The sequence below is a fragment of the Mauremys mutica genome, chromosome 1 (genome assembly GCF_020497125.1).
Source record: "Mauremys mutica isolate MM-2020 ecotype Southern chromosome 1, ASM2049712v1, whole genome shotgun sequence".
Lineage (NCBI taxonomy): Eukaryota > Metazoa > Chordata > Testudines > Geoemydidae > Mauremys > Mauremys mutica.
In genome coordinates, this window is record NC_059072.1 from 121253676 (window position 1) to 121271016 (window position 17341).

Genomic DNA, 17341 nt, shown 5'->3' on the forward strand with positions numbered 1-17341 from the left:
TGATAGGAGCCTTAAATATTTTGTATGCTAGCACCTCAGCATTCAGTGTTGTATCCTGAAAATTACATTATTTTTGTGATTATTAATACAATTTATTTATTCTTTGAGGCTCCTATTATATTGTCTTTTTTTGTGTCTGAGGAGCTAGAATTCTTTGTATCTAAAATTTTATTAGACTAAATGCCTTTCAGAAAACAGAAGAACCTGGAGTGCTCTCGCAGGTGAGGAGGTGCATGTTATAACTTAATATTTGAAGTGAACTTGTTTATTCTAAAGTTAAATTGCTTTTTAATGAGCATATATTTAAATGAATTGAATACTTGGAAGTACTGTGAGAAGTGTAAAAATAAATTGTTTTGTTTCCCTGAAAGTGCTAAATCAAAAATTCTTGAATTTTAAACTTGAAAGTGGTGGTCAAATGATAATTATACTAAAACTTGAAGAAATGGAATATTATTTTTTATTTTTTTTAAATCTTGATTAGTTGTTTTGTATTTTGTTCAGTTTGTCTCTTTATTGATCCAGCTCATCTTTTTCAGAAGTAAATATGAAATTTAAAAACTTTGGTATGGTTTTTCAAAACTGGGTATCTAAGTTTGGGCTAAAGCTCTTTATTTAAGAATCGAAATAAGTTAACTGATTTTCAGAAGTGCTAAGTACCCAGCAATTCCCAAATTATTCATTTATTTAGGCATCTAAATAAACTCGACTTTTGTATCTAGTAACAACCTTGTTGTAGTATTTTTGTCTTACTGACACTACCAATGTGTGTTATTTGTTTCAGATTGATGATACAGATGCAATGGAAGATGTACATTCTTTACTGACGGATGTTCCACCACCTCCAGGTAGAGTAAACAAAATTCTCATGCTCTGTGGTTAAAATTAATAATTGTATGAACTTCTGACAGTCCTTTTCACAATATGCTGGATAATAGAGAATTGTTTTACCTCATTCAAGGTCAGAATTGGAAAAAAAATTCCTTGAAATGCAATATTGTGGGTCAAATCTCACAGAGGACAAATGCTTTGTCTCTGTTGAGAATGTGCTGATTGTAACCTGAGGCAAGGAAGATTGCTTTCCAATACACTGTTGTGTGCTGATCACCTTTTTGTATCATAACTGGAAATTCAACATAGTAGTCATTTCCTTGTAGAGTGAAAAGTTTCAAAATTCTTGTGTCTTTTGCACTAATAATTCAGTATCTGTAGATTGTTATATTCTGAATGGCTGAAATGTAGGTAGAGGGTTCACTGAAAGTAGAAGTATTGAGTCAATATATTGCTGCATGTTCGCATTAGAAAGGCTGCCACCACCTTTAGCAGACTAAAAGCATGGAGCAACTCAAAACTTACTATCAAGACCAAAATACTAGTGTACCAAGCTTGCATCCTCAGCACTCTCTTGTATGGTGAAGAAGCAGGACAACTTATGCTCATCAGGAGAAAAGCTTAAACAGTTTCCACCTATGTTGTTTACGCCTCATACTCAACACCAAATGGCAGGATAAAGTCACCATCTCAGAGGTTCTTCGAAGGGCAAAATTACCAAGTGTCACAGTCCTGCTCATGCAAAGATGATTGCACTGGCTGGGCCATCTGAGTAGGTTTGAAGATGAACGCATATCCAGTGACATGCTATACAGGGAGCTATCAGAGGGAACAAGAACAACAGGATGCCCCAAGCTTCGCTATAAAGACACATGCAAGTGAGATATGAAGGAATTTGGAATTGATTCTGAGCAATGGAAAATCTTGGCAAGTGATCGTAACAAGTGGTGCCATCGTCTCCATCAAGGTATCAAAGGCCATGACAGGAGCTGGCTCCTACAGCTTGAAGAGAAAAGAGCCCATAGGAAGCAAGCAGCTCCCAACCAAGATACATACACTTGCAATAACTGCTAAAGATCATGCAAATCTTGGATTGGACTATTCAGTCATAGGAGACATTGCAAACCATCTACATCGGTGGTCACCAACTGGTAGATTGCAATTGACTGGTCAATCCTGGAGCCTCTGCCTTTTGATTGCAATCTCCATCTGCTAAAAGTCTGGTGGAGCTAAGGCAGAGGCTCCCTGCCTGCCCTGGCCATGTGCTGCTCCCGGAAGTGGCCAGCACGCCCCTGAGGACGGGGACAGGGACAGGGATCTCTGCTCCTGCTTGCAAGTGCTGCCCCAGCAGCTCCCATTGGCCGAGAACAGGGAACTGTGGCCAGTGGGATCTGCAGGGTTGGTGCTTGCAGGCAGGAGCAGCACGCGGAGCCACGTGCCCCTCCCGCAGGGGCATGTTGGCCGCTTCCGGGAGCAGTGTGGGGCCGGGGCAGGCAGAAAGCCTGCCTTAGCCCCGCTGCGCCACCGCCTGAGGTAAGTGCCACCCGGTGGAAGCCCACACCCCAGCCCTGAGCCCCCTCCCAGAGCCAGCACCCCATACCCCCTCCTGCACCCCAACACTCCGCCCTGAGCCCCCTTCCAGAGCCAGCACCCCACACCCCCTCCTGCACCCCAACACTCCGCCCTGAGCCCCCTCCCAGAGCCAGCACCCCACACCCCCTCCTGCACCACAACACCCCACCCTGAGCCTCCTCCCAGAGCCAGCACCCCACACCCCTTCCTGCACCCCAACACTCTGCCCCAGCCTGGAGCCCCCTCCTGCACCCAAACTCCCTCCCAGAGCTTGTACTCTTCACCCCAACCCCCCTGCCCCAGGCTCAGCCCAGAGCCCCCTCCCACACTGCTAACCCCTCAGCCCCAGCCCAGAGCCCAGCCCCCTGCCCCAGCTCGGTGAAAGTGAATGAGAGTGGGAGAGAGCAAGTGACGGAGGGTGGGGGGGATGCAGTGGGCGTGGCTTCAGGGAAGGGTGGGATAGATCCTGGGTTGCACTTAAATTCAAAAAATTATCTTGTGTGTAAAAAGGTTGGAGACCACTGATCTACATCATAGTCTGCAATTCTCTCACATACGAAAGGATGCCAACAACAGCAGAATTGATGCTAGAACTTCATATGAGATGTTAGTGGTCTATATGTCTATTATTTAGCAACATGGTGGTTGTTTTAATAATGTATATATTGCATAATGTGCTTCCTACTACAAGATTGTGATCCTTTCTTCTTTGGAAAAAATCATTCCTACCTTTTTATTCTCACTTGTAAACAATCTGTTTGTTTGTTTGTTTCTCTGGTTTCAATGTCTCTTTTCCAAGAACTTGTATTTTCCTTATATTGTTTGAAACAGCACTTATTTGTTTTCCAGAATTCAGATTGGTTTTCTTTTTTCTGCTTTGTTATGCCAATCTCCATTAGTTCAAATTTTCTTTCTTCATGATACAGAAATGTATATTTAAAATAGAATTCTTTAAGACCAATTTCCTTACTATAGGATCCAGCAACCAAGAATACATTGCTCCTCACGGAACTTCAGTACTCAGGGCCCCAACTACATTATAAACTTCATTTCAATAGCAAACAGCTAGTTACAACATACTCACCTTTTAGCTTTCAAGAATATCCTTGTAGAAAATAATGGCAATTATTCTTCATAGATGTGAAACGTCATCTTCATGTTGTTACACATAGACTTCTTTTGTCATGCCTTCCAGCTTGCTTACTTTCATGATATCCATAGTATCCACTCATGTATGAACTTTGACACGCATTGCAGGACTTGTTCTAAGTATCTTTTCAGTATAGCTTTCATGAAATATAGTTTTATTTGAAAGCCACAAAAATGTTATTAAAGATACCATATTTTGATCATATTTATATAACAATCAAACAATGGCCACATTTATGAAAAAGAATCCTGGTGTGGAAAAAAAATCAAGCATTTCCAGAAGTAGTCATTTGTTATAATTGAGGATTCTGTGTATATTATGCAAGTGTGATAAACAGATTATCCCAGTGATTATTAAATTTCGCAAAACAGATTTTGAATCTCCTAAATAATTAGGGCTGTTGATTAATCGCAGTTAACTCACGCAATTAACTAAAAAAAAAATTAATCATGATTAATATTTTTTTAGTTATCACACTCTTAAACAATAGAATACCAATTGAAATTTATTAAATATTTTTGGATGTTTTTCTATATTTTTTAAATATTGTGATTTCAATTACAACACAGAATACAAAGTGTACAGTGATTACTTTATTTTTTATTACAAGTATTTGCACTCTAAAAAACAAATGGTGAAAAGAAAACTTTATAACACTTTCTCCTGACTTGCTGTGCAATATCCCATTTTTAGGTTGCATACTCTTCTGGGTCTGACTGTCTTGCTTTGTGAGGCATTTTTTGTCAAATGAAAAAAGATTAATAATATAGACATTATAGTAATGAAGCTTTATACTTTTAAGTATTTATTTACTAATGCTTCACATTTTTGCTGCTATATAGGTTTTTGCAGAAAATATATTTAATCTTTGTTCTATATTATGAAATACCTTATGTTTAGAATGCTGGTATATTCCTATAGTGCTGCTGTATGTTTGTTTTTAAATTTATTTATAGCAACATTTGAAAAAAGTACTGCAGAAAGTTAATTTAACTTTTGCCAAACTGTGCACTACTTCGTGCACAGCACATAATATAATTCTGTGAGTATTTTCTTTTACAGGTTTTTACAGTTGTAACACAGAAATCATGCCTGGCATAAATAACTGGACTTCTGATATACAGGTAAAGTGGCTTTTAAAAACAAAAAGACCCTTTAAAACCAAACTTGTATACAAATATACTGTTGACATTGCAATAGATTTTAGAGTAGTTGTACTCTGAAAAACGAATTAAAAATGACACCCCCTTACTCAACGTATTCATTCCTTTTGTTTAAACTGATATAACTGAGTTGTGACAAAAATACATGTTTATTGCTTTATACTCCCATTGCATTGCAGAATCAGTTCAGCCAAGAAAGTGTGAGTTGTATTGTGCATAGTCAACAGAATAGTTTTTAGAAGATCCACTTAGGCACCTGGGCAATTCCTTTCAAGGTAAAGGGGTTGCACGGGTGTAACTATGGGTATGATTTGCCCCCGAGAACTTGGTTTGCTGTTGAGTGACATGGTAAGAACCTGGGCTGGCTTTCAAAGTCCCAGATGAGGTTGAATACCTAAGCTTATGTTTGTTTTAAAGTTGTATTTTTTTTGAGAGAGACACCCTTTCTGTCTCTGTGACATGCTCTCACAAAATATTAATGCTAGATTATATATATATATATATATATATATATATATATATATATATATACACACACACACACACACACACACACACACACACACACACACACACACACACACACACACACTTGTATGTGAGGCAAATAAAAAAATACATTCCCTTTTTTCCACTGCACTAGTTTGTCACTAATTATTTTATATATTGATATACAGTTCTTTGTAAAAAAAAATTTTTGTTTGTAAAATTTCATAAAGGACAAGTACATTCCTCCAGTATCTGATCATAGACTGTCATTTTTGTTTCTTCCTCTTTCTCATTCACCGTGACCCCTAATGCTAATTAATGTCTTTAATCAATTGCTTTGTTCCCACTGTTGCAACATATAGATTTAAAATTGAGGAAGATAAAGATATAAACTTTTATGTTTCTGCTTCAGATGTTCACCTCAGTAAGAGTATCCAGGTTAAGCAACATTAACCTGACAAATCAAACACTTAACAAGAACTTTAATGATCTCTGTGAGAATCTGCTTAAGGTAAGAGTTCTAGTTTCCAGATGTATGTATTTATTTAAATAGAGGTAACATGGAATTTAGGTTACATTGCAAACAACACTTTGTATTTTCTTTAGACTTGCCTTTCAAAATTATAGACTTGTTTTAGGTTGCATCTATAATTAGTTCCTGAGCAGCTGGAACTAATATTTACAAATATTTAAAATGCTGGATATGATGTTAATAGCTCCTGAGACACATCAAATGAGAATAAAATCTTTGACTTAGCATGTTATAAAAATAACAATATTAAGCTATTGCACAGAGCAGACAACAAACCATAAACCTTTAAACCTCAAATGAAATCACTAATTGAGTCTCAAATAAGAGAAAATAATAGGGTAATTATTTTTACTGCAAAAAAGAAATCCAGACTTTCCAGAATAAACCCGATACAGAATTAACATTTTTTTAGAATAACACAAATAATGTTTTGTATTCAACAGAGTCTGTATTTCAAGCTGCGATCTATGATTCCCTGCTGTCTTTGCCACGTAAATTTTACAGTGGCTCTTCCAGAGGATGAAGTAATTCAGGTAACTAATTTTGTTCATTTATTATTAATGCCACTTTGTTTTCTGATTACATTAGATCTTGCAAAATAAACTAGATTAGATTGAGTCACTAGTATGCTGAAGGAGCTTTAAGGAAGAACTATGTGCCGCAAAATGTGTTGTTCATTCAACTGTTCACACTCTCCCTCTGATTATTCATAGATTCTAGGCTGGAAAGGACCTCGAGAGGTCATCGAGTCCACTCCCCTGCCCTCATGGCAGGACCAAATACTGTCTAGACCATCCCTGATAGACAATTATCTAACCTACTCTTCAATATCTCCAGAGATGGAGATTCCACAACCTCCTTAGGCAGTTTTATTCCAGTGTTTAACCACCCTGACAGTTAGGAACGTTTTCCTAATGTCCAACTTAAACCTCCCTTGCTGCAGTTTAAGCCCATTGCTTCTTGTTCTATCCTTAGAGGCTCAGATGAACAAGTTTTCTCCCTCCTCCATATGACACCCTTTTAGATACCTGAAAACTGCTATCATGTCCCCTCTCAGTCTTCTCTTTTCCAAACTAAACAAACCCAATTCTTTCAGCCTTCCTTCGTAGGTCATGTTCTCTAGACCTTTAATCATTCTTGTTGCTCTTCTCTGGACCCTCTCCAATTTCTCCACATCTTTCTTGAAATGTGGTGCCCAGAACTGGACACAATACTCCAGCTGAGGCCTAACCAGTGCAGAGTAGAGCGGAAGAATGACTTCTCGTGTCTTGTTCACAACACATCTGTTAATGCATCCCAGAATCATGTTTGCTTTTTTTGCAACAGCATCACACTGTTGACTCATATTTAGCTTGTGGTCTTCTATAACCCCTAGATCCCTTTCTGCCGTATTCCTTTGTAGACAGTCTCTTCCCATTCTGTATGTGTGAAACTGATTGTTCCTTCCTAAGTGGAGCACTTTGCATTTGTCTTTATTAAACTTCATCCTGTTTACCTCAGACCATTTCTCCAATTTGTCCAGATCATTTTGAATTATGACCCTGTCCTCCAAAGCAGTTGCAATCCCTCCCAGTTTGGTATCATCTGCAAACTTAATAAGCGTTCTTTCTATGCCAATATCTAAGTCATTGATGAAGATATTGAACAGATCCGGTCCCAAAACAGACCCCTGGGGAACCCCACTTGTTATACCTTTCCAGCAGGATTGGGAACCATTAATAACTACTTTCTCAGTATGGTTATCCAGCCAGTTATGCACCAACCTTATAGTAGCCCCATCTAAGTTGTATTTGCCTAGTTTATTGATAAGACTATCATGCGAGATCATATCAAATGTCTTACTATATGAAACAAATGCCTTACTTATATGAAACAGCAGGTTATTGTGCTGACAGAATGCCATCTTTCCAATGAAATATGGAATAGAAGGTCCTGACTACTTGCCTTTAAAGGCGCTCTATGGCACATACAATACAAATATGGCTGCTTAATCCATCATCCTTTACAAATTCTAAATTTGGTAACTTTGTTTTGGCTACCTAATTTTTTCTTGCAGTTTCAAGAGGATGCAGTATATTTCTTCACTTTTAATACATGGTGTGTTTTGTTGGCGTAAGCTACTAAGCAGCTCCTCTGTTTTCAATGAGAGTGACTTCATTTCTGTGGCCAGGGAAAAAATTCCTTTATATTCCTTACCTACCTCACAAAGTACAGTGAGACTTAACTCATATTTATAAGATGCTTTGCAATCCTCTGATGAAAGGCAAAGAATTGATGAAAATACAAAGTCCTAATTATATTTTGGTTTTGTTGATACACATTTTTTTTTTTAAACTTGGCTCAAACATGTTAGGTGGATCTTTGGACAACAGATCCTAGCCAATATCAGCTCTTAGACCATCTCTGCCATGGAAGGTTGTTTCATATAGTATCTGCTGTGTTTCTTCATTCTAGCAATGACTCCCATTTTGTTAGCTTCCAATTGCTATGATTAAGGGTCTTAAACATTGCCATTAATGGGTTATGGCATTTCATAGGTATCTCTGCTCACAAGACAGCACCTTGAATATAGTTAATAAAAATGTAAGTGCTGCTAAAAAATAAACAACTTATTTCTACTTCCAGTAATGTGCATGATGTAAATTTTCCCCATAGCTGAATGTTAATTTTGGCAAAGCTTTTGGAAGATTGTACAAGAGAGATTTTATACTAACAATATGTACTGTATCTTTTGATTGCAGGTCACAGTCACAGCGGTTGCAATAACATTTGACAAAAATCAAGCTTTACAAACCAGTAAAGTCCCTGTAGAAAAAACATTGCAAAGGGGTAAGCATTTTGAGGGAGGTGAAATTATCATTTCTTGATAATCATTTATATAGGAAAGATGTTTACTGTGTAGTGGATGATATCATTTTTAGTTTATCAATTCAACCACACACTTCTTCACTGGAGAACTCTCTCTAGTCAACAGACCTGTAACTATATGAAAGAAATTCTTAGCCTTATTCCATGCTCCAGTTTTTTAAACAAACTTTTTAATGGATTCTAAAGAATGAGTTGCCTACTCATGCATTTTTCTGCTGCCACTGTGCTTTGGAAAAAAGGACATGTTTATCATGGAATGCTTGTGCTTATTCTTATAAATTGCAAAATCTTTTCACAAGATTTTAGGAAATTCATTATTCACAATTCTTAGAAAACTAGGCTAACTGACTTTTTGGAACTCTGTGACATGTAAAAACATTCTGAAGGGAGTAGAGAAGATTTATGCAATTTATGTATGAGCTTGCTTAAGGAGCATGCATGCTAAAGTGAAGAAGAATGCATGTTGTAAAGAAATTTAGGTAGACTTTATTTAAAATATTAATGATGGAGGTTGATAATGGGCTACAGAGCAATGGACCTCAAGTGCACTGGTTTAAATCTAGATCAGTTCAATAGTAACTGAAAATAGATCAGTTCAGTAGCCTATGTGAATTAAACTGATAATTTCAGTATGGTTCCTGGCACTGAAGTGTTAAGTTCAGGTCACAATTGATATCGTCTCTGCAAAAATGGACTGAGCTTGGAGGTTTGAATTCTTTTCTCATCTCTAGAAATGGCCCTTTGAAGCTAAGTTTGAAAGCATTCAAATCATTAACTGGCGGGTTGAGGGGGCTTTCTTCTGCCTCTGTGTTATTAATCTTGTGTGGATAGTGAATGTAAGTGTCCAGGCCTATCCAGCTTCTTTCACTAGCACTAAATAGATCAGTGCTAGGCAACCTATGGCAGGTGTGCCAAAGGCGGCACATGAGCTGATTTTCAGTAACACTCACACTACCCGGGTCCTGGCCACCGGTCCGGGGGGCTCTGCATTTTAATTTAATTTTAAATGAAGCTTCTTAAACATTTTAAAAACCTTATTTACTTTACATACAACAATAGTTTAGTTATATATTATAGACTTATAGAAAGAGAAAATTTTAACATTTTTAGAAGGTATTACTGGCACGCAAAACCTTAAATTAGAGTGAATAAATGAAGACTCAGCACACCACTTTTAAAAGGTTGCCAACCCCTGAAATAGATAGAAGAACGAGGTATCAATAGGAATTTTTAATTAGATAAAATATAAGAGAAAACTACTATTGGATACAATTAACTCAGTTAAGGCAGACCTAAAGCACTTGGGTTGGTTTTCCTAAAATATTCCTATTTAAGTCAAGCCCTATTGAGTGGAATTCAGATTCTGTCCAAGTAGTTTTGCAGCTGTATTTATTAGCAAACGTCTAATTGCTTATCTGCATTCAAAGTCCATCACTATGTATTTATGTTGATTAAATGTGTTCTAGTCAGTCCTTACTAAATTAAATCTGTAGTGCTTATTTATATTGGCAAGATTTTGGGTTTCTGGTTAAATATCTGTTTAATGTATGTGTGTATTTCTTCTTTGTTGAAGCCTCTACAGACAATGAAGAGCAGCTACAATTTCCACTGGAACTTTGCTCTGATCCTCTTGTTTCTCAACCATTCTCACCAGCTAAAGGTTGGTTAAATGAAAAGAAAAAAATAATCCTATATGGTGTTCCACTCACTCGCTCCCTCATTGCTGGTGGAGTGTATTCTCTTGAAAGCAGCTATGTACCATGCTTTGACATTCTGTGCTACCTCAGATGTAATGAAATGCTCTGCCCTTCAGTCAGATTTCTCAAGCATTAGATAAGAAGGATTGGTTAGCACACTTCTCTGCCCTTTCTTTGTCCTCTCACTTGTTACTTAACAAGAATTTTCTCCACCTTCTGCTCCATTTACTGTATTTAAATCATCATAAGTGGAACCTTTGTCCCTGTGCAGCATTTAGTTTATTGGACTTCTGTCACCCTGTCCCGTGCTGCCTTGTTTCTTCAAGTAGCACATGTAAAATGACTGCCCACAATACCAAATTCAGAAATTCAAATAACGTTAATAAAATGCATCTCTGAGTTTATTCGTGGCAAAGAATGTTTTATCTTGTGAACTTTGACTGTTGGGCTGAGAAGAACGGCTTACGATTTTCCTTGAACAATTTTTTAAATGAAGGGTGTTCATTACTTAAGAGGGAGCAAGTGAAAGGAAACTTAAGTTTCCCTGACAAATGGCTATTATATTGCTTGTTTAGTGGTTCTTTCCATTGTTAAACAGCTATTGCATTCTACTCCAAAGGTAGCTGCTTTTCAATAATGGACGAAGTGTCTCCTGTATAAGTGTGTTAAAGGCCAGATTGGCAGCTCCTATAAATCAGTTCCATTTACTTCAGTATGTATAGTAGCTGAGACTGTGGCCCAAATTGTTTTGGAATGAAATAAGATTAGTAAACGAAGGAGATCATTGTTTATTATGAACATTTTTTTTTAATGGTTAGAGAGCTCCCTCTTCTACCTGTTGTATAACATCACATATGCTATAAAAGAAGAGGTTTCACCATTGTTCTGCACGCTCCGGCAGATCAAAGCAAGTTCGATATAAAGCGGTTTCATTTATAACGCAGTAAGATTTGTTTAGCTCCTGAGGACAGCGTTATATCGAGGTAGAGGTGTGTATATATATAGAGAGAGAACGGTGCCCTTTCAAAGATATAGTTTATTTAATCCAAAGGTGGAACATGTTTCTGCAAATTAGCCTCTGCCTTAGCATCTTAGCTGGGGGTAGGGAAGCAGAGGGTGATGGGGGAAGGGGCAGAGTTACCCTTAGTCCATCAACCCAATTTAAGTCCATTTGCATCCTCCATCCAGGCTCTTGCACATGGGGCCCTTTTGACCCAGGGCCTCTTATCAGCTGAGGAAGGGTTCTTCATCTGGGTTCAGGGTACCCAGAGAGTTTAAACCTCAGCAAACCTTTTCTGGAACAGCATATAATTCCTCTGTGATCTGGAGTTCTTACTGTTACTTGTTGAGGTCCTCCCACTGGGACCAGGTTTTGCAAGGGCTTGGCATTCACAGGTCTTCCCTTTGAGATCCTGTTCCTGCAAGTAGCACTCTTCCTTGGTTTCCTTCCCTGGTGAGCTCCATCACCCTGGGAAGCCCTTTGCTTTGGAGCATTTCTCTGAGCTCTGACTTCCTTTCTGAGCCATCATAACTCTTTATAAAGCCAACGTGTTCTTTAACTAGTTAATTGCCACTCAGCTAGTTAAGCAATTCTCTTTCCCCAGGTGGATCTGGGTTTGCTCATTCTCCTTAATGGATTCCACAGTTAAGATGGATGCTTGACCACCCCCATCCCTTAAGGGCCAGCCCCCATGATAGATAAGCACTGGAACAGATTATCTGGAGAAGTTGAGGAATTCCTGTCATTAGACGTTTTTAAGAACAGGCTTGATATATTTAATCCTGCCTCAGTGTAGGGGATGGACTAAATGACCTCTTGAGGTCCCTTTCTCTCTTACGTTTCTATGATTCTGTGAAAGGTCTGGTATACATATACAAATTCTGTGCAAAACAGAGATGCTTCCCTTTATTTTAAGCTCCACATGGATATTTGAAAGTTATCTTCTTTTGTTTTACTAAGGCATTGGGTATTATTTAGCCTTCCAAGTATTCTGGTGTCCATCGGTGAATGCACTAGGATCTCTCATGCCTTTGAGAGTCAATGCTTTAACAGTTCAGCTAGTTATACAGGAAGAACAGTTGAAAACCCCGGCATAACCATTTCCACCTCTGGTTTTTTTCCGCTTCAACTCTCTTTCCCCAACTGTAATCACAATGAAGGGAGAAGTGAAACCTTCGTCATTTGTGTGGCAGCAGGAGACCATTCTCCAAAGATTACATTCAATTTTTTGGTAACTGGCTCTCTTAATTCTCCATTAAATTAAGCATGATGACATCCCTGATGTGACACTTTCTTGGTTTCCATTAATTTATTGCACAAACTAGCCGCCTTTCAATATGGATTTCAGTGTTAACTCACTGTAGTATTAGTGAGTCTTCAGTATCTTTTCACTCTATTAATACTAGAACACTTATTTGCATACTAGCCACTGACCAGTAGAGGGTAGTCTGTTCATATGTAAGTAAATCACCGGTGTCAGCGTTCTTCACATTTTGTTATATTGTACAGTACACTGTTCTGGAATCCTTTAACTAGACAGTTATTTAATCTCTTTTGACTGTTTACATATAGGCACCAGGGTCTCAATGTAATTATATAACTATCTCAAAAGTAAATTAGCTACTCTGATGATAATCCCCCATATTTTACTTACTGTTCTGTGAGATTATCATTAGCTTTAATATACTGGCACAGAATCTTTTGGTATATTAAGCACTAATGAAAAAAGAGTGCTTTTATCATCCCTGCAACAGAAGTCTGCAAAGACTCATATTCACATAATAGCCTGTAGACTTTTATATATTATCTCATTTTAAAGCTTTCATAATACTCTTTATGGCTTCAGTATGATGTTGTTACTACTATTACCACCGCCACCACCACAGTACATTAAAGGGACACACAGTCAACTTGATCTAATGTTGGTAAAGTAAAACCTAAGATTAGTATAACTGAAAAGTTAATGCAAAGAACATGTTTCTCTCTTTTTCACTTTTAAATTGTTCATTTGGTGGCATTTTTTGTATATCTGATTTCATTGTTTTGTTGGTCAGTTGTTTGTCCTATCTCACATACTAGCTTGATGGCAGTACTCTCATGCAACTCTGTGGCAGGGAGCACATGCTCTTTCCTAGGCCTTTCAAGAGGATGTTTACTTGTAACAGCAGCAGAGTTTGGGTCCAGAAGACTGAGTGAGGCCTTTTTCCAGAGACCCATCACATGTTCTGAGGTTCATAGCAATCTGTGGACAGTGGGAGCCCCTTTCAGTGCCTGGAACCCTAACAGAGTTTGGGCACCTTGTTCTTCCTCCCCTATAATCCTGAATGTGTCTGGTAGCAATGGGAGCATGGAAGTGTGGCAATTGAGCCTCGATCTTCCCTGCACCAGGTTAGGGAGCAACAGCAGCCAAGGAAGGGGTTGTGAAGCCCTCTTCTCTACTCAGATCTCTGAAGAGTAAAGGAAGAAGGGGTCCTTGACTTATTGGGTCTCCAGTACAGGTCCTGGAGTAGTTTAGAAGTTGGGAGGTTCGATGCTGTTGCTGAAGATGCTGGCCAACAGACAGGTATGTGAATGGAGGGGCAAGAGGGGGCTCTTGGTCGCACCCACTCTCCCTTGCTGTGAGACTCTTTAGAACATCAGCAGGGAAATAGGAGCATCTTTATACAACTTTAAAAATAGATTTAAAATACATATGTTCTAGCATTTAAAGGGTGATAATTCAGAAATGTGAATTTCTTAAAATTAGAGAATTTTTTTTAAATGTCAAGTTGAGTGCCCTGTTAAGGTGCAGCAGATGTTTTAAAACCGGCACAAGTTATATAAGTAAATAACAGAATATTAGTATGAATTCAAGTTACTTTACTATTATTGTTCTTATATTTGAAAGAGAGAAAAGAAGCTATGATCAGTGTAAATTAAAAAAAATCCACAGACCTAGTAGTCCCAGAAATTGTATTATTTATAATTTGATTTATTTAAGATAGACTTTCTGTACTAGCTCCAGATTGGTTCTGATAAGACTGTCCTACATTATGAAAATTACCCATTGCTGACAATGGGTGTCAGTAATGAGTGCAGCTGAATGAAAGTTGGAGCACGGTTTAACTGCAAGTGTAGGCAAAGTCAGATTGTGTACAAATCCTTTTCAGAAAGAAACATGATGTGTCCAGGTCTAGACTTGTAATTAAACTCTGTTTCAGTACCAGTTAAGCTGCACCACTGCTAACAACTCTAGCAAGCAGTGAGTATTGTTTTGTAGACAAGACTATTGTAGCTCCATGTGGTGCTGTGCTAGCTATTTCCTTTAGCCATTCTGAGTAGCCAGAGACCAGTGATAACCCATTTAGCTGTGATCAGATTTTAAAAGTGCTATTTGTTATAACTATGACTGGTTTTTAACAGACTGGAAATGCAGGTTTCATAGGAGAGACCTGGATGACTTTTGTAAAAGTGTGGCGAGACTGTCAGATGAAAGTACAATAGTTTTGTTGTTTGATAACTACATCTTGATAGTGCAAGGACAACATAGGTGGACTTGAGCTCTCCACACATGCTGACAGAGTCTGCCCACATGGTTTTCCTTGCAAGATCTGGGCCTTAGCCTCTGCAGCATTTACTGTTCGGTAAAAGGCCCTGGTTTAAGTAATCTTAATAGTAGCCAGGTTACCAACCCTCTCGATTTAATCATGAATCTCATGGTAGTTGATAGTTTTACTTAAAGCCCAGTTCCTGGAATCCTGTGATTACATGAGAATCTCTGCTTTCATTTTTAAAGCAGTAAGTTCCTAGACCTCACGATTGTGGAGAAAAGTTTGGAAATGTGACCTGAATGCACCCTGAAAGCTTAGGAAGCAAAGAGAGTCCTAAATTTATTATTTTTTAAGTAGAGAGTCGCATACTCTGTTGCTTATGGTAGTCTGAGCTGTACGCCCAATGAGCGAGACTCGCATATTAGGCTGTGGCCCTGGTTTTCCTCTCAGATCAGTGGGAATCAGCCTTACAGACCGACAGACAGAAATGCCATCAAGTTGAGTGGAGGGCCTTGCTTCACTGTGCCAAAACACTCATGGATTTTTAAACTATTATGACTCTTTGGCGCCTAGTTCATGATATTTGAACTTTGGGAGTTGGGCAATACTAACAGTTCAGACTTTTACTGAGTAAATTATATATATATATATATAAAAGGAGGAGAGAAAGGCTGTACCTTGTTTCCAGTATCTCATCTGAGAGTCACAATTTCTTTTAAAAATCAGCAAAACGTGGGAGGCTGAATTCAGTGTAGTCTCTCAAGTAGCCATTTGTAGATGAGTTCAGCTAAGCAAGCCTTTCTTCTAAAATGTTTTATGAAGTCTTCTGTAATTTGAGCAGAACACTTCTTGTGCTCTCGAATGTAGAAGAAAGAGTGAGACAGATCCATGATATCTATTGAGAAGGTATTGGATGTCTGACAATTTCCCATTAAGTACTAACTCTTTAATGCTTGACCCCAGAGTCAGGTAGGACTGAGTTAATATGTTTCTGTGTTCTACCGTTAGTGTTGTCTTATTCCTCAAGGCTGAGTAGGAAATTCCCTAGGCTAGAAACAAGTACTGTATAACTAAGCCCCTTCGTTTTCAGTTTAAACCAGCGTTTTTTTGAAAAAATCCAGGGTTTTAAAGTAAGTATTCATTTTTTCTCCTGATTTTCACCCTACTTTTGTATCATTCAAATATATAAAAAATAACTTGTTTTATTAGAAAAATACATTGCATGAGATATATGTATTATGATAATACACAAGTTTGTGTGTATACTGAAGCAAGGCTATGTAATAGTCTAGAAAATACACACAATAAACAAACTCTGAAGTGCGTACGCATCTGAACATACTGATGAATTTCACGCCCTCCATGTACACATTTCAAGCTGTTAGTTGATAACAGTTTAAAGGTCTGAAACTCTAAAATGGGAAGAAAACAAAAATCAATGTCAGAATACAATTCAGAACACAAGGAAATACTTGAAGGTTAAAACAAAAACCGGAAAAAAGGATGAAGTTGAGTGTATGCTCTGCAAATGATGTGGCCCAATTATGAAATGTAAATATTTATAGGCTGATAGTTCTAAGTCTACAACAGTAAACTTTATTAAAATGAAAAGTTTTATTTGTGGATTAGAGAGATATTGTTTTCTTAAACTCAGAGGTGGCATTGTGTTTTAAGTTTTATTTTAGTTCTGCAGCAAACCACATTGAATTCCATTCATCAAAGCATTTAATCTACTGAATACTTTTCCCCCCGTCCTTTCAGCCACCAAAATAAACCCCGGCATTTACCCATAAAAAGTAATAATTTTTTTTTGCACCAATTTTCACCTGTTTTTTTTGTTGTAGTAATAAACACCGATAAATTCCTGGGAAAAATAAAAACTGAAAACGAAGGGCTCTGTATATAACAGCTTGTTATATAGTATACTACTGAAAACATGGTCTAATCTCAGAGGTGAAAGAGACCATCTCTCATAACAAAGAAAAAAAAAAAGAAACAAAGAGCAGACATGACTATATTTCATAGAGCAACAAAGTCTATAGAAAAATTCAGCAAAGGTGAACCATGTGGAAAAGGCACATCATGGGGATACAGACACAATGTATTCTGAGGCTGCTCATTTCTCAGGCATGTTTAACGATTGTTCTTGTATAATTCATGTGATAAGGAATGCCTTATAAAATCCATGGGGAATTTGTTGGAAAGTACTAGAGATAATCTTGATAGGGAGGCTGGAGTACATTGAACAAGTATATGAACCTATGGAGAGAAAGAGAAAGTCCTATGGTCTTCATGCTTGTTGCATTCCTTCCCCAAACAATTTTGAGAGCTGTGTAAATGTCTTGATGTATCACATTTTTTTGAGTATTGTTGTTACTTATTGAATAAAATGGGATTGGAATAAAGCAGTAATAAGTTGTGTAAAGGCTTTTAAAGCCTAGTGGGGAGCCTTCAATGACTGGATCTTTCCGTGAGGGAATAACTGGTGATTTGGTCCCAATATATTAGC

At 37.8% G+C, this 17341-nt stretch overlaps 1 protein-coding gene across 9 annotated transcripts in view; it reads left to right on the forward strand.

Moving 5' to 3' along the window:
- C2CD5 (C2 calcium dependent domain containing 5) overlaps window positions 1–17341 on the forward strand; it is a 120372-nt gene that overhangs the window by 91635 nt on the left and 11396 nt on the right. For all 9 annotated transcript variants that reach the window (XM_044993309.1, XM_044993336.1, XM_044993377.1 and 6 more), the window contains 6 exons: window positions 785–848; window positions 4616–4677; window positions 5618–5716; window positions 6181–6270; window positions 8479–8566; window positions 10179–10265. In XM_044993309.1, coding sequence (XP_044849244.1) covers window positions 785–848; window positions 4616–4677; window positions 5618–5716; window positions 6181–6270; window positions 8479–8566; window positions 10179–10265 — 490 coding nt within the window. The remainder of the gene's footprint in view (window positions 1–784; window positions 849–4615; window positions 4678–5617; window positions 5717–6180; window positions 6271–8478; window positions 8567–10178; window positions 10266–17341) is intronic.